At 41.9% G+C, this 18233-nt stretch overlaps 1 protein-coding gene across 1 annotated transcript in view; it reads left to right on the top strand.

The window, feature by feature from the left end:
• Positions 1 to 2642: 2642 nt before the first annotated feature.
• The window catches only part of LOC101463885 (mitogen-activated protein kinase kinase kinase 11), a 52540-nt gene continuing 36949 nt past the window's right edge, over positions 2643 to 18233 (top strand). Inside the window, exon 1 of the mRNA XM_004567084.3 lies at positions 2643 to 4585. Within this exon, the coding sequence (XP_004567141.1) occupies positions 3829 to 4585 (757 nt within the window). The 5' untranslated portion in view covers positions 2643 to 3828. The remainder of the gene's footprint in view (positions 4586 to 18233) is intronic.

The following is an 18233-nucleotide window of genomic DNA, read 5'->3' as shown; positions in this document are numbered from 1 at the left end:
ATTGAGAGCTTGAAGGTACCTTCCATATTCAATATCGGCTTAAAGGCAAAACCAAAGTACACTTACTAATATTTCAAAAGCCCTCCACTGAAATTTTTTTTACCTTCGTGGGCGTGGAGTACATCCTTTGTAGTTCCAAATCCTTGCACTTTGGAATTCTCTGCATTTTCTATTGTGCAGTTTACCTTGGATGCTGTGCATCTGCCAACCGGTGACTCAAGCAGCCTGAAAGACGCAGCTTTGCAGTCTCCTTCTGGTATTTAATCAGATAAAAGTGCAAGACAGTACAGGTTTGTGGAAAAGTGAGAGATGTGATTGTTATCATGGGCTTGCGTTGTGTTCAGAGTAGCTGGCACACTTGGCCCTGACTGTTCATCCAGCCCCCTTTCCTCTTCCTCCTGCCTCTATTTTTTTTTTTTTTAAACAGTCCCCTTTGTCGTGTAAATGCAGCCGCCTCTCTTACCCCCACCTCCAAACACAGCCGACCAAGCAGTGCAGAGCCGGGACCACGAAAACAACTGCATCCTTCCTGCACAAGCGTTGACTCAGCGCACTGTGAGGAGGGAGGGGTTTTGCTCAGTGTGTGTGTATGTGGGGTAAAGAGGGAGGAAGGTGGGATGGGGTGTCGGTAGTTGACTTTAGGAGGTTGGTGTTCAAACAAACGGCAGCCGTGGTGCAGGGAAGGAGGGAGGGGAGGGGAGCCATCAAAGGGCTAACAGAAGGAAGCGTGCTGTTTCCACACAGGAGCCGGCGGGGACAGAGGTGACCCTCTGATTCCCGTCACCTCCTGAGAAGCCACTGACTTACAAACATGGGAAAATATGACCAAGAGGAATTCCCTGACCTTTTCCAAGATAAAGTCTTTTTGTTTTAATGGATAGAATGCACCTTCATCAGTGGGAACACCAGCAGTCAATTACTAAAATATGCTCCAGTCTTTACTGAAGGCTATTTTTAAATAACTCTTAAACATTAGGTGACTACACCACCATGGTGGGCACCCTGTGTGGGTGTTTTCGTCATGTTAAAAAACACGGTTGGGTACGTAGATGGACCAGTCAATCATGAGCTTCATAACTTTATTCTTTTCACCACAACAGATGGATGGTTGTGGATGCCACCCTCCCACCCTGCTTACTGATACTTAAAATTCCTCTACTTGGGGCAGTAACAAGTCCTCGACCCAGAGTGACTGAAAGCCTTGACCCAAGACTCAGGGGTGCTAATTCTCATTCACGTGCTGCTGTAAACTGTCCAGCACAAACTGGAGTTCATGGTTTGCTGAAGCCAAGAGATCCACATCAGCAGCAGCAGAAACAAGATCCTGAGACCACTGAACCTGACACCTTCCCCTTCTGCCGTTTCTCATGAACACTAGAAATTTTGTCCATAGAAATTATGAACACAATCGGTGACAAAGGACAGCCTGGGAAAGTCCGACACCCAAGAATGGTCTGACTTATTTTCAGCAATGCAAAAAACCTTTCACTGTATACCACCCATAGGACACATGCTGACAGCAGACTGCCACACACATCCTTGAAAAAATATCTGGTACAGTGTTCAGTGACCTAGTACTACACTACATAATGTTCCATGTAATATTGAATTAAATTATAAAATATATTTTAAAAAAATCAAAATCAAAAATGTTATGTTAAAGAAAGCCAAATTATGAAATGCTATATTTAAGTAGTTCTCACAATTTGAACTTTTCACTGCATAAATCATAATCTTTATTTGGCACTAATGGACTTCCATTGGCTCATCGCCAGGATTACCAAAAATTCTCCCATACTGATAACTATACTGCAGCATTTATGAGTTTATTTTTCCCCAGGTGGTTTCAAAATAAAAATCAGATTAAACTGTCCCGTAAGATCAAGACAACATCTGCGGTTAAAAGATGTGTCTCTTCTACCAAGTATCTCAGAATCACATCATTAAATGACTATTATTGTCATTTCGTCAAACCTCATTTTAATGGGACTAGATTAAAAAAAATGTATGCGAAGGCAAAAACTTCCTCTTTGTTGTTGTTTTCTAAGTAGCTGCTTAATTTGGTGAAGTTAGCTAACAAGAAGTTAGCTAATACCGGAACTGCGGAAGTCTTTTAAAATAAAAGTATCAGAACTACAAACTATATGTTTTTAAAGGAGGCCACAAACCACTTTAACTTTATTCTTTTACCTTTACTCACATGTCATAATAACCATTTCTTATCTCAGGTTACTGCTGCAAAATAGTATCCCGTTCAGACATGGGTACTTTTATTAGGTATATAATATAGACTGACTTGATTGGGGTGATACTTGAAATTACATTACACGGGGCTTCGTACAGGGTTTTCATTGCACTGGAAAGCAAGATTATTAACAACAACAATAATAATAGTAGTAGTAGTAGTAGTTCTAGTAACAGTAAATGTAGATATAAGTTAGTATTATAGCGTATTGTGCTGCATAGCTGGGCAGCTAAACACTTCTAACTTCTAAGTAACTAAGTTATAGAGCAACCACGTAAAGGCGCCCACAAGTTTTATTCTGAAAGTTTCAAGAGAACGCGTTACGCCGCTTCCCGTAACTTGACGACGCTCTGTCATCTGACTCTTTTCCTGTTGGGAGAGAAAAAAAGTTTTGAAACCCCACCCTCTCCACTGACCGTAAGCGCAGACGTAGAAGTGGTTCGACAACCTGGCGAGTGAACTCTGCGTGAGGAAGACAAGTGTGATATGAAGTTATGATGGAGTTGTTCCGCTCTTTGGATACCGACTGTAAGAACGGGGGACTCGAGCCGGACCAGGCCACGCGCTGAACTCCCACCAGGAACTAACGGGATTTGTTTTTACTGCGTTTCTCTGAGGAAAGTAGAGCCGAGCAGGTTTGGAGAGCTCTTCCTGTTACAAAGTCGGCGGTCCCCAAGTTTGCTTTATGTTATGGTAAAGGCTGGCTATTCGTGTGCTTCCCATAAGACCGTGAGCATGGATACTTTGGCGCAATGGGATGCGGGATTTCCTGCGGAAGTGCCGCAAAGTTGCGGTGAGACGCCGTTATTGGAGTTTTGGGCTTAATGCGAACTGGACAGCTCTGAAACTTGTCGTAAAACACTGGTTGGCTGGACTGAATGCTCCTTTCCTGCTATTCTTCTCCGCTTTTCAGCGCTTCCTGCTTGTGGTGGCCACTGCACTTAATGGCTAAAAATACATAAAAACTCAAAATGGACAGTTAAGTGTGGTGGGAACCTTTATTACCAGTTGCAATAGCAGTATCTGGGAGTGTTTCGCAGTAAGCGGAGTAGTTTTCATTCGTCTTCTTACACTTTCCCTCTCTAAAAAAAACAAAACAAAGTCAGGACTCAACAGGTGGCAGTTTTGAATGAGGGGGAAGAAGAGCTAAATTAGCCATAATGAGGTGATTCGAGAGGCCCTTAAATACAGGCCGGTGAAATGATATTGTGCTTAAACCATGTGTTGGGAAACCACACACCACATCACTTGAACAGAGAGAATTTCAGTGGAAGCAGTGCTGTCTTTCTGAGCTTTGAAACACTTAGCCTTAATCAAACAAAAGCAATCTCTAGTGAATCATCCGATGGAGAGACGAGTTTAATGCGATGATGAATAAAAGACACTTGCGCTTCTGTTGTCTTTGACTGCTCTCCTCTAGCCCACTTGTTGGTCCAACTTTTGAACACATTTCATTAGTCCCTGATGAGCCAACAAGAAAGACAGGAAAGGGAGCGAGGCGCAATAAAGTACTCCTTTGTACTTTATTTTCAAACCCTTGGGGTGCTAAATCATATCCAGTCAAAACATCTGCTTGAGGCTCCATGGAGCCACTGAAGAATATATTCAGCCGTGGCCCGCTGTCCAACTGGAAAAATTTGGAACAATCGCAAAAAGGGAACTTCACCAACCCTGTGTGGACAGCCTTATTTGACTATGAGGCATCCTGTAAAGATGAGCTCACCTTACGTAAAGGCGATCTGGTGGAAGTCCTCTCTCTGGACTCGGAGATATCAGGGGATGAGGGCTGGTGGGCGGGAAAGGTCAACAACAAGGTGGGTATCTTCCCATCCAACTACGGCTCCTTCAAGCCGAGTGGATATGGAAAACTTCCGGGCAGTGCCGTGGTGGATGAGCTCGCTCCGGCTGTGGTGGGTGAGTTTGAACCCGAAGAGGTAGATTTCCGGGAGTTGAGCCTGGAGGAGGTCATTGGGGTCGGGGGATTTGGAAAAGTGTATCGTGGTACATGGAGAGGAGAGCTGGTGGCGGTGAAGGCCGCCCGCCAAGACCCGGACGAGGACATCAGTGTGACAGCGCAGAACGTGAGGCAGGAGGCCCGTCTGTTCTCCATGCTCACCCACCCCAACATCATCGCCCTGCAGGGCGTGTGCCTGCAGGAGCCCAACCTGTGCCTCATCATGGAGTACGCCTCAGGTGGGCCGCTGAGCCGTGCTCTGGCAGGCCGTCGAATACCGCCGCACGTCCTGGTCAACTGGGCTGTGCAGATAGCCAGAGGGATGTTGTATCTGCACAGTGAAGCCATCGTCCCTGTCATCCACCGGGATCTCAAGTCCAACAACAGTAAGTCCTTCAAGCCCGCAGCGCAGATCAGCATAGCTTCAGTCTGTCTGTTGGGGTTAGTTCAACGAAATCAAAGGTTTGGATATAATTACAGGGCTTTCTACTTAGGAAAGCCTCATGGCTCTAATGAACATGGCTGTACCGTAAAGCTCCTAAAGGAATCTCTCAGTGTTTACAAAGCCTTTCTAGAACAAAGAGGGCCTTTTAAGCTATCATTCACATTGCCAGATTAGTCCGTCTCTCATTCTGATTCTGTATCATTATTGATAAGAAGATCAGATTTATCTAGGCTTCATGTGACTCCTGGGCTATATAAGATAGGCCAGACCTATAGGCGGCTGATGCATACCAGGAAAAACTAACATAAAGTGTCTTAGGGTAATGCAGGGCCAGTGTGTGCCAAACCAGTCTGCAGCGCTCCACTGAATGGATTGAACACACCACTCTTCCAAAACATTCTCCGGGGCGCTCTCATTACATCTTTGTATTGATTTGTGGGGGATGTGCACCCGAACCTTGCCAGCAAAATTCCCTCACAGGATAACTCCTGGTCCCTTCACTGCATGGGTCAATTTACTTTTGTTTGTCATCTTTGTGTGCCTGCTTGTGTGTGTTTGCATACTGCTCATAGGACAAGAATACCAAGTTTTTCCAGTGAAAGAATGCAGTGGAGGAGTTTTACTTCTCGGCACCGTTATATTTCACACTTTGGACTTTAATGCTGTCCTCTTCTTGCATCAAAGGTCTTGCGTCAGTGTTTTCGGGGCCTCGTGGCAGACACGTAGGGGTTGGACCTTGTAATTAAAGCAACAATGCAGGGAGATGTATCACTGATAAAGCTTTCTGTCTCACCCCCCTTTTTTTCTGTAGAATAAGAAGCTCTTTTCTCAGCATCTAACGGCAGCTTTAACCCAAACAGAGAGCCAGCTGAATTTGTGCAGCAGCTTGCTCTCTGTTATTATCATTCCTGTGACGCAGCATATAATCCCCATCAACTCTGCTGTGGCCTAAAAAAAAAAAAAAAACCCTTCCTCTGCTCATCCTTTGTGTTGTTAGAGATCCCGGTCACCAAACTACACCGAGAGAAAAAGATCACCTAGCAACACTTTTTTTAGGGTGTGGCCTTGGATGGGAGCATCCAAAGGACAATATTCTTGATTCAAGGTTTGCTGATAGCAGTGGATTCAGCACATCCTAAGATATCAATATTTCCATCGTGCCTTTTGTTTCTGTCGGTATCATCAGTGCTCCACAGAATGGCCTCACCCTCACCTATTGCGTATCATCTGCCTTGTCAGGTTATTTCCCAGCTGGAAGTGCATCTGCTGTAACACACACACACACAAAAAAAACCAGAGGAGTTATTTTAATGTAGTGTTTGTGTAGGAGACAGGCCAGAGCGAACACAATCCCTCTCTGTGTGCCCGAGAGATCCTATCTCTCTCCTGCCTCTTGTTTTTTAATTCTTCACTGAATCTTTGTCTGTGGCCTGCCTCTACATGTCTCCGTACGACCTTATTCCTGAGCAATATCCTGTTGTGGGGAGAGAGAGGGAGGTGGGGTCATTCGAAAAAGACATTCTTTCAGTTCGACAGTAATGTGCATGGCTGGAAGCGCCACTCTGACAGGTTTAACGGACAGGTGCAAAAACACCCCGAGATAAGAGCGCCGGTTAAATAAACCAAAAATCTTAATGGGGCGGTTTCTTTGAAGGTACAGCATGTCCTAAATCATCCACAGTTGCCCTCAGATTGTAGTGTCAGTTCCTCAGAATAGTGGTGCAAGTTCTTCTTTCTATAGCTGCCATTTTGCGCCAGCGCTCTGCAGTCAAACAGGGAGGAATCTGTCAGCGAGGAGGCAAAAAGCCTGCTTCCAAATGTCGCTGTAAGTGACCGAACGCAGGAAAGAACTGAGGCTGAGGTGGGCTGAGGAAAGGATAACTCATTGTACGATGATGTCATGGTAAAGGGGGGGCAAAAGGTTTAATATTGTTAATTGTTAACATTTGTTACAGTGACGGATTATTAATGCGAATAGTCGTTTTCTCTGCAGGGCTTCTAAACAGCAGCTGTATCGCTGTTGTGAATTGTAGGGTGGAAGGTGCTGATTTAACAGAAGCATCAGAGTTCATGGTGGGGCGCTTGGCTCAGAGCCAGAGGCCATAACTGGAATTCCACTGAATGCAAGTGGGGACCGGAGAGTGGAGCAGCATCTCCTGTCTCTCACTCTGGCGTCTGCACGTCCGAAGAGTTTTCACACCTTCTGCACTTTGGTGTTTTAGCGTCTTGTGGTTAGGTTTAAGGGCTTTGTATACAAGTCTTTATGAAAAAACCGACATCTTTAGCAATCACTGGCTAATAACCAGCACAGTGGTTCAAAGCCGCAGACATTGCTCTATAGCTAATCCATGCTGCTTATCTACAAACAAACACCTGTCTCTGTCTCACACCTTCATTGTCTGCTTAAGCTACCAAAAACATCGGCTTGCGGCTTGGATCGGTCACTTAGTCGCACATTAAGCAGCTTAATAACTTAGTTAATGCCAGGATTTGTCGTTTTAGCTGCTAAATGGTGGGTTCCTTATTCTGCATTTCCACTGCTAACATGATCTCTAATTAGAACCATAAGTTTATGTTTGTGTTTGTTGTTCCCCGGCTGCCAGCCTGTACATGTGAACACAGAATAGGAGAAATTTAAGACCTCTATTCACTCTTCTAAGCTTTGTCTTGAAAAACGCCTGCCTATTTAGCCACCAACAACTCAATTAATGATACATTACCGCAACCTGCCCCGTTATAAAACCACTGGTAAGAAAACAGTCAGAGGTGTAACTTTTATCAACAACTTTTTTTTTTTTCCAGAGGAAAACAGGGTGATGACTAAATAAAATTCATGCATTTGCCCCTGGGAAGCAGTAGTACTTTCTTATTTTTACCGTTTACCTTTGGGAAACAGTACAGTTAGCTCTCCTGCTCCCCGTTTCTCTTGGAAAAAAGGAAGAAAAAACCCTGTAAAAATATGTTAATTCTTGAGTGTGTCAGGGTTTCGTAATTTTTGCAATTCTCGGTACAGCGGATGACACTTTTGTCCCATTCAGGTCTCAGTTTATCAGATTATCCGTTTGGATAAGGTTTACTTCAGGGTTTATTTCCCTGTTCGCAATGCCTCTCATATCACTGCAGCTTTTATTGCATTTTTTCTGTTTTACTAGACTGTTGAGTTAGAGCCCCATCGAGTTATTGGCAGGTTGATATTATGGGATAATATTGGCTATTTCTTGATTTATCAGTATTTATAATAACCAAATCAAGAAGAGACAGCAGACGGACCTTAACCATGTTATGAGTGTTAACATGGCACCGCACGACTACACCCTTGTGGAACAGAGTGGATGATGGCTAACCGAAAATGTGTGGGTGTGGGCTCATCATTACGAGTGACATCCTTTACGCTGCACATAGAACCTTTTTTTTCCGATTCTATGAAAAATATTGATTCGTTTCAACATTTCTGTGATTAAAATTTCAAAGCAGCAACATATTTTCTTCATCTACAGTAAAACTCAATCTGTTGGCTTTCAAGAAGCTCATTCAAAGTGTCACCCGCGGACTGATATACCAAAGAGTCACCACGCACCATCAAACTGCAGAGGCTTTAGCTGAGTCGGTGAGGAAAGTGTCAAGCTAATCATTTGCTGTGCTAAAACTCACAGTTCCCGTTTTCAGGAAGAAGCCACAGTTGGATCTTTGATCAACATGTTTTTTTTTCCACAAGTGGACAAACCTCTGATACATGTCCTCTACCAGCATGTTTTTCATTCAGGGCCCCCGGTGCCCACACTGCAGCACACTCAAAACATCCTCTGTGTGTGTGCGCGTGGGTGGGTAGCTGGGTGGCTGGGTGTATCGCGTTTACATGCATGTAGTGAAATGCACTCCTGTTAGCACTGCATTTACACATCACCGTTCCTCTTTGTGGCTGCAGGGCATATGAGGGCCATTTAGACTTTTTAGTCTGCTTTCCTGATGGTGCAGATAATTTTTAGAGGAGGGAATGAGAGCGCGCGATAAAGTCCAAACATGCACCTGTGTTTTTGTTTTGTTTTTTTAAAAAAAAAGAAAAGAAAAGCTTGCCAGTCAAATATTTTGTTAGCTAAATGCATGCTCGTCACTTCACTATTGGGAATGTGGGAAGAATTTATACTAATTTTGTGGAGCTATTTAATTTCTTGTTGACTTCAGCTCATGAGACTATAGTCACAGATGCCTTCTTGGCTGTAGCGAGTGCCAGACTATCCTAATTTGTGTCAAGGACAGCAGCAGAATGGAGCAGTAGGTGGAACGAGCAAGCTACTTCCAGCAAACCTGTCAGTCAGAGCAAACAGAGCTTGAAACCTATCCCTTGATAAAGCATAATAGCCTCCTAATGGAGCAATTTTAGGACTCGCTGCCAAGGCAAGCTGTAGAAGGGAAAATGTGGTCTTGAGAAAAAAGTAACATCTTGCCATGTGACACTTTAATACATCAGGGCTTTTGCTTATCAAATTAGATTAATGTTAGAGGTGAAGACAGGAACGTGCCTGCACACATTCAGTGCAATCTGTGTGCAAGGCTTCAGTAACATTGTTTATGACTCAAGAAACTGAGACAGCTCACGTATGCACATTTCTCACTGTCCAATAACAAACCTGAGGCAGAGGAAACTGTTAATCAGTGTTATATTTCTACGGACTAATTTCAATGGGGAAATCCCTTCTTGACGTCGGTCTGAACAACTTTTGCAGCGTAATGTAAAAATGTTAAATGCATTTTTCAGAATCTAGTTTTGACAGACTATAAGCGGCCTCTTAGCTAGTGGATCTTCAGATAATTATGCTTAAATGCGATTGACATCTTCTGACTACAAATCCACCATATGACACATTAGTAGTGCAAAGTTTTATTTAATGTTATTTAACAGCGATGTAAAAGCAAAAGAGATGCAGGAGTGCATATACACACCCAGCTCCACAAAGCAAGGCCCTACCCTGGTTTAAGTGCGAACCCCTGTACTACAGATAAGTGAATACTTTTGAATCTTTGACTCTTGGTGAAACCACAGAGGAATCTGAGGTGCAGTGGTTTGCACTGTCACTTTGCAGCCTCTCTGTGTGACACTGGCATGTCCTTGCTGCGCCTCGGTGGGTTTCCTGTGGGTGCAAAAACATTTATGTTGTCTTCTGTTGAAATCAGTAATTAGTAGCAGCTTGAGTTGATGTTGATCTGTCATAAATGTTACTTAAATTGTTGCACAAATTCCCTTTTCATCTCACACTCTACATCACTGCTCGACTACACACAGCTGAGCTGAGCCACACATGGTGTAGGGCATGTGTGAACAGAGACGTGCTTCCACAGGCTACATGTTCAATGGGGGAAAAAACGGCAGGACAGTTTCACACAGTTTTAATTTAGGCTGATAATCCCATTGAGCACCTACCTGCTCACCTTGTCTTGCTGCCTTTAGCTGCTCAGTTCCCTGTTTGAAATGCAGAGCAATCTCACTATAATTTCACTGCCAAGCGAGCCTAAATTTTGTGCTTTTTCCAGGTGATTCCTGCTGCTTTCATGTTTGGCAATCCTCTCAGAAAGATGCTGGAGCTCCTAAGAGCCTGTTTCTGAGCTGTTGCCCGTTTCACTAAAGCACTTGATGCACGCTACTTGCATGCAGATCACAAGTGGTACCAGCATCCTGTTTTCCAAAAATACTTTGTCACTTGCAAAATTGCAGATACATTTACATGTTTTACAGTCTTACAGTCTTCCTCATGTTCAAATATTACCACATCTTATAATTACACGCAGAGAAGACCAAATATATCTTCTTTGTTACATCATACATTTTTTAAATTAAATTAGATTAGATTTAGATTAAATTTCACACAAAGCTGTGTCATACCGAATCATGCAGCACTTGCACATGCCTGTATCTAACCCATGCCCTAGTTTACTGACACACAGCACGCTCTCTCATTAAAAAAGAAGCATTTATGTCGAACACAATCAGGACTTGTTTGATGTTTCACTTTCACTTCTAGGTACCTTAAATACCTGTAACGTACGTCGTACTGGTTTTACATTACTTGCTAGCTACTCATTAGTGCTTTTTAGTGTGCAGTCTTCCTTAGTATTGAAAACTAAATCAAATGTTCAGTGGCCAACATGATGGCACCAAGCCTCTACAATTTTATTTCAACCGTTAGTGGTGACCTGTCACTAGATTTAACTTTAACCTGCAGTTCAGTAAAATCAATAATTGATTAAATTCCAAATCTCCACCATGTATTGCTAACGTTGCACAAACTAGTTACTCAGTGATGTTAATAGCATGCTATAATTTGATGCTTCCCTCGGTACACTCCGGTGTGGCAGTGGTTTGACTTTAGATTTTCTGATTGGTCGGTCAGGGAAGCGAACTGGCTTCTTTTGGATGTGTGAGAGTGCAGTAAGTGTTTACCACATATTTACTGCATGTTATTTACAGAGGTGTTGTTTGTGTTTTACGGTCTAGTGAGAAAGAGATGATGGAGAAAGCTAGGGAAAATTTCTGACACTATCAGATGAATGGACTTTGTCACAGCAAAAGACTTGGAGACATTTATCTGATTTTGTCGAGATTTCTCACTTTTAAAGTCTTAAAGTTGAAGTACGTAAAGTCTCACTGCTAGACGTCAGGGTTTTAAAAAACAAAAATACCTTCAGATCCAGGAGTGGAGCCTGCGGCTTAATTTGACTCAACACGGGAAACCTCACCCGGCCCGGACACGGAAAGGATTGACAGATTGATAGGATGGCCATTGTAGGACAAGCAACTCTGGCCACCAATCATCTGTAGCGAGCGTTGGCTGTCAGTCTGCTGTCTCAGCTGTGCCAAGTATCCAGGCCTAATGAGTCATTGAAACGCACTTCTGTTTGATGACAATGATACTGAGGTGAGTTGTTGAGGATATTTCTGCTGTTTTTGTCATTGCAGACACAACAGGTAGATGCCTGTGAATTCTCTTCTCCTCTGCTTTGGGCATACTACTTATGTGTTTGGTCTTTAGCTACACACGTGAAATGCGATTAGGTAGAATGGTGATGTCCATCTTGGCCACTGTATTCAAGATGGCGTTGAAACAGGTTAGCTTTGAAAAGCAGCACCCGCTACTATTCTCAGTTTAGAAAAATGCATCAATTTGTTGGAAGACATTCCAACAAACTCAAAAATGGCTGACTGTACCTTTTGATGTTAGTCCTTTGGTTGGTACCATGTTGGTTTTTTGGAGCCAGAAACGACCGTATTTACATACGTGACTGGGGCACCAAGTATTATAAAATGATGTGTACAACCTGCATCCAAAAACTTGATTCTTCATGTCCAGATTATCCACCTGCCGATACGCACTAATTCACAGACTAATAAAATACTAGAACTTCTCTCAGCAGTACTGAAGCACAAACATCATGGACAGGTACATTTCTTATGAAGGCCTAGCCCAGGGGTGGGCAGTTCCAGGCCTCGAGGGCCGGTGTCCTGCAGGTTTTAGATCTCACCTTGGGTCAACACACCTGAATCCAATGATTCATTCGTTACCAGGCCTCTGGAGAACTTCAGGAGATGTTGAGGAGCTAATTTAGCCATTTAAATCAGCTGTGTTGGATCAAGGACACATCTAAAACCTGCATGGACACCGGCCCTCGAGGCCTGGAGTTGCCCACCCCTGGCTTAGCCAAACGCAACCTACATACCCAGAATGCCCTGTGTCAGTACAAATGTCAGTCAAAAAGGTCACACAGTTACCTTTAATACTATGACAAGTAACGATACCAGTAACCACAGCCAAATATTTTGGACTTAAGCAGCTGATTATTATTTAACCCTCATTGGCCACATCTGTTTTTCCTAGTTGTTTTTTCCTGGCTCTGCACGGTGAGTAGAAAGACAATTGAAACGGGATCCGTTGTGAATTTGCAAGTCTGATCCATGTATGAGCCCACTGCACACTTTATTGAAGCAGTGTGACACTTCTTGTGCTTTCTTTCTTTGTTCCCTCCCTTGGAGCGTAAGTGGAGCACATTTCAGTGAATACTTCAGTTTTGTTTGTGTTCTTCTTTGTTTACATTTGAAGGTTTATTGAATTTGTACTGAGGATATGTACAGAATGTGTTTATAGCCTGTTTATCTCAGGTATAAAAAAGAACCCTAAAGCTTGACAGAAATAGTGATTTGATTTATAGTGTTTTATGTATATGTATAAAAACACAGGGGAAAAGAATAAATCTCATTTCTCAAAGTCTCTGGGAAATGCATAGAAATGGCAATGAACCATAATCATCTAAAAGTAAAAATGAGAAATGTGTGTGTTATCTGTGATGCTTAGCAAAGCTGTCACATCAGCTTAGTTTCAGTATATTTCAGTATTAAAATACATAGCGTGAAGTAAGTTGCACAGTGTCTGTTTTTAAACTTTACTTAATTACTTGCAGAGTCTAGCACTCAACCCTCTTAACTGCCTTACCGAGAAGAGAAAATTTAGCACATGCTAACTGTTTTTATTCAGCAGACAGAGTAACCTCAGAAGTGAGCAGAAAGTGCCTCGTTTTGAAGGATCCATAAACGTGGCTGCCTCTTCAGTGCCAATTGCTGACTGGCATATCCGAGGGACGCCTGGGGCGTCCTGACTGGGAACGGCGCGGGGGTCACCAGGGGTAGAGCTCAGCTGTGTTGCTGCTGGCTCAGAGTGCGTGTCAGTGGGCGATAAGGCAGAGGGGAGTTTGCTAGGCTAACCCGATGCGCAGTTTAGGCAGCTACCTGACTGCTTTGTTTTCCTGTGCTGTTGTTGGAAATAACAGCCTTGCTCAATCCAGTGAGGCTTATAATGAAGAGCAGATTGGATCTGGAGACTCATACATTTGAGGACAGACTTGAGCTGAATTTTTTTTTTTCTCAAGCTAGAGCAAATACGAATATTTTTTTAGATCAAAGCTTCCAGAAACTGATCATTTCCAGGTTGAATTTTGACCATTTTCTTGTCCTCCGAATGAGATTCAAAATAAATTCATGCCATGTTGGGGCACGGTGTTTCCCAGACTCAGACTTTACTTGGGCAGGGCGCCCAGGTATATTAACGGACTCCTAAATATATCTGATGACCAGGCCACTGTTTACCATATGTGGGCCGCAACATAAAAACAACACACTGCCACTTATACATTTTCTATTTTCTTTACTGTTTAAAACAACCACTTGTCTGCTCTTTCTTTCATTTTCCCCCCACACACACCAGAGAGACTATATGCGAATGTGACATGGCACTCTGTAGAAATCTGTAGACTGCAGTTGCGTGCTAGAAATTGTCAAATTTTTGAATGGAGTCAATTGTGAGTTCACAGATGGTTAGCGCTGACAGCTAATGAAACTACCAAAAGTGATGCAGTCACATTATCTTAGATGTCTCATTTCTTAACACTGTGCTGTCAATCTCTGATACATATCTGGTCACATAACCGCACAAAGCACTTGTTAGGTTGACAGGGTTTGAACAATTAGTTACTGCTAATTTCCTGTAAAAGTAGATAACAGTAACACTTATTCCTTAACTTTGATGGTACATCCAAATAAATATTGAAAAATATTTTGAAAGACTTAAGGCGCGATTCTGTTCTGATGACGGGCAAAAAGAGGGTCACGAAGATCTGCAGCTCAAAATGACCACCACAAGTAGGCTCTTATTATTTGGGGAGTATTGAGCATTTTATGTAACAACGTAAGATTTTTATCAATGTCCATCCTATCCATTAAATTAAATTTTAATTTATTTCAATGTATTTATTTATACAACACCAAATCACAACCACAGTTGCCTCAAGGCACTTTATATTGTAAGGTAGACCCTACAATAATACATACAGAGAAAAACCCAACAATCATATGACCCCCTTTGAACAAGAATTTTGGCAACAGTGGGAAGGAAAAACGCCCTTTAACAGGACCTTTAACCTCCAGCAGAACCAGGCTCAGTGAGGGGCGGCCATCTGCTGCGACCGGTTGGGGAGAGAGAAGGAAGACATGATAAAAGACATGCTGTGGAAGTGAGCCAGAGATTAATAACAAGTATGATTCAGTGCAGAGAGGTCTGTTTACACATGGTGAGTGAGAAAGGCCTCAGGTCAGGAGCTGATTAGACTAGCTTAGCATACACACTGGAAATTGATTAAAACAGCTAGCCTTGTTCTGACAAAAGCAAAGTACTAGCACTGCTGACTTCCACTAATATCTTATTGTTACTTTGACGGATGTAGAATTGTGCTAAGCTAGGATAACCACATCCTGAGTTCAATTACCTCTTAAAATTAAGTGTTCTGTGTGAGTTATTAGTTATTAAGTATGTTTTCTTTTGTTCTTCTTAGCCCTTCAGTTTTAACTGCCATTAAAACCTTTTTACTAACTATTTTGACTCCTAGTTTAATCTCCTTTTAGTATTTTATGTATAAATTTTGTGCACATAAATAGCTGCAGTCAGAATATTCAGGTTATGATTTGTATGGTGTGGTGGTCTGAATGGTAGCATATGAAATTAGTATGCAGATAGTTTTAGGTGTCTCAATTAAAATGCTGCTCGGTGCATTGTTTCGGCATTTCGTATTTAGTTGTTACTGTATATATCTGCACCATATAACCTCTGTATTCACATGCATTATGCACTACGTACTGTAGGTGCAAAGCGAGACAGACCCACACAATGACTGCACGCCCACGCTTAGTCATGAAGGCTGCAGAGTTATGTCTCTGTGTGTGTAGTCCGAGCAGGATGAGTGAGGGGGGCCAAACAACAGAACTGCAGGGGAGGAAGAGGAAAAAACAGAAAGAAAATAAAAGCAGATACTGGAAGGTCAGAACACACAGGAAGTAGAGATGTTTCCAGCACTCAGCCAGACTGAAATCTGTTGTTGTTTTCAGCTTGTACTCTTTCTCACCTCACAGATCATAAGATATGTTTGTGGAAGAGAAACCAAATGCATGGGTTAAAACATGTTTATATGATAAAAGAAATTAAGGAATTGAAAGATTAAATTTATAATAATACATAAATGTTGTTTGCTTTTTTTAATCTAGGCTTGCAGTTCTAAAGAATTCTTATTAGTTGCAGGGTTTCCACTTAAAATATCGTTACCTGTGTTGTCTTTGACCAGCATGATGGAATTCAACATTGCACTCAATTAGTATAGCAGTATCAGTCTGCTATAGTGCTGTTGTGAGGCACTATACAGAGCACTCCCTGTTCCTGTGATCAGAAGGCCTGTTTAGTACCATTTTTACAAGATATAAAATATCATCCCTTTAATGTGTGCAAAAACAAGTCAAGCCCAGGAATGTCTGAGAGCCCTGTGTTAACATCCGATGCGCTCTTACAAGGTCTCTTCAGATATTGGTAAGTGCGAAACAGTTACTTAATATTTGCAGGAATAAACTGCCTAGACTACTTTGTGCTTACCATTGACTTATACTGTGGTGCTTGATATACTACTATGCTCTACAATGTTGAGTCACACTTCAGATTATTATATCATGAGAAATATTTTTGCAAATTCATATCTTCATATAATTTTGAGGCTATGTAACCCTTTCCTAATGGTGAGTGACTAAGGCACTGAAGAATTTGTTGCCAGTATTGTAATACACCAGGTCACTGGACCTGGCAGGAACACTGGGTTAACTTCTGAAAACATTTGAGCCTTCAACACTTCAGCCCAACAGTCTCAGTCATCTGACCGCCAATCTTTGCAAAAGCTCTAAAATGACCTAGCTTGCTTTAATTTTGGAGTTTTTAGCTGCGCTATACTATCTCTATCTGCAAAACAGGAAGATGGGATGAACAACACTATGCCATAGCTCTTATTGTCGCAGTGTCAACTCTGCTGGTGTCATTTTATATTCATTGTCTCATAGTAATTTTTTTAACTACTTTTAGTTCCCTTAAACAACTAAAATTTCAACAGTTTGTACTTAAAATATTAAAAGGAGATTAAACTAGCCATCAAAATATAGTTGGTAGGAAAAAAGTTCAACAACTAAACAACTAAAAGAACTTTTAGTTCCCTTAAACAACTTTTAGTTCCCTTAAACAACTAAAATTTCAACAGTTTATACTTAGAATATTAAAAGGAGATTAAACTAGCCGTCAAAATATAGTTGGTAGGAAAAAAGTTCAACAACTAAAAGAACTTTTAGTTCCCTTAAACAAAATCTTTACATTTGGGTTTTGAATTCAGTTTAAATGTGGTTCTTTAATGGCAGTTTGTGGCTTGGAAAATACTTTGGCAATGGACGTGTTTACTGTCTCCGATTGGTCGTGTGCTGTAAATGATAACAAAAAGTCCTTAAATTGTTAAATATTTTCAAAAAGGGGCTCTATAGATATGCATATCTATACTGTAGAATCCACATAATATATATATTTTTTAGCTGGCTCTGGTTCATTAATCAAATTTACCACCAGCATAATTCCTTTCCCCCACCACCACCTACATTGACCCGAAAACCTCTGGGGTCAACCTCATAACAACCCCTTATTTAAGCTTCTGATGAAATGGCTGTAATGTAGGTTAAATTTCAACACCATGGACCTCTGGATGCTTGTTAATAAGTCACTGCTTTCAGGCACTCACAGGCAGTTACCTGGCGCAGGGAATCATTTATAAACCCCCCTCATCAGCGTTAATGTGGATGCCCAGAAACAGAATACTCCCTTGTATTTGTTTTGGAGGGTGTGTTTCATACTGAAACTCTCATGATGATTCGCTTCTAGCTTATGTGCTTAAAGACATGCTTAAGAAGCCAGGCAAGATTTTGTTCTTTGCGTTCTTCTTCTTTACCCCCCAGAAAAGTGTGTGCGTGTGTGTGTGTCATTTTAATAATTAATAGCAGTTTGTCTCAGAAGTTCTTTTAGAGTTATTTTTTTGCATAGATGCATTTTGGTGCCTCCCAGACAGGTCTAGCCAGAGCCAGTGGATGATTTCCAGCATTTGTTAGAAAAGCATAAAGCAGACTTGTTAATGGGGGTTTCATTTACTCAAGCATAACACTGTTTTGTTGATCGGTTTTGTTTTCAGCACATCAGCTCTACTCTGTTGGGCTAAGTATATTAACAGCTTCCTGACTATATATATATATATATCTGTTTACTTATTTTAGCAATTTCTTTATTTGTCTGAGAGACTGGCACCATTCGCAGTCCATTTAGTAGGATTTATTTGCCCTTATTTAGAAAGTTCAGTTGCCGCTAACTAGCTAGCCCCAGACCTTTTGCAGCTTTTATTTTTCCTACTGACTGGCCTCCTGCCATTTTTTGCTGTCACAGCCAACCACAGTTTAATTTAGCTGTTTTCCCAAAGAGGATCTCCTCCTGCTGTTGGGTGAACTCACACTTCACCATTTTGGGCTTGAGCTGCTGACAGTACTCCATCTTTGAATGCTTTAGGTCCACTTCCAGAAGCTACAGCAAGCGGAGCTACTCCAGGTTCATAGGCTGGACTGCAGAACAGAAACTGCAGTCCAATATGGTGTAATGGGTAAAATAATAATTGTATATTGCTCAGTTATTTGTCACAAAATACTTGGAACATAA

The sequence above is a fragment of the Maylandia zebra genome, linkage group LG3, assembly GCF_041146795.1.
Source record: "Maylandia zebra isolate NMK-2024a linkage group LG3, Mzebra_GT3a, whole genome shotgun sequence".
Lineage (NCBI taxonomy): Eukaryota > Metazoa > Chordata > Actinopteri > Cichliformes > Cichlidae > Maylandia > Maylandia zebra.
The sequence above is the reverse complement of the archived record's forward strand: the minus strand, read 5'-3'. Positions and strand labels throughout refer to the sequence as shown.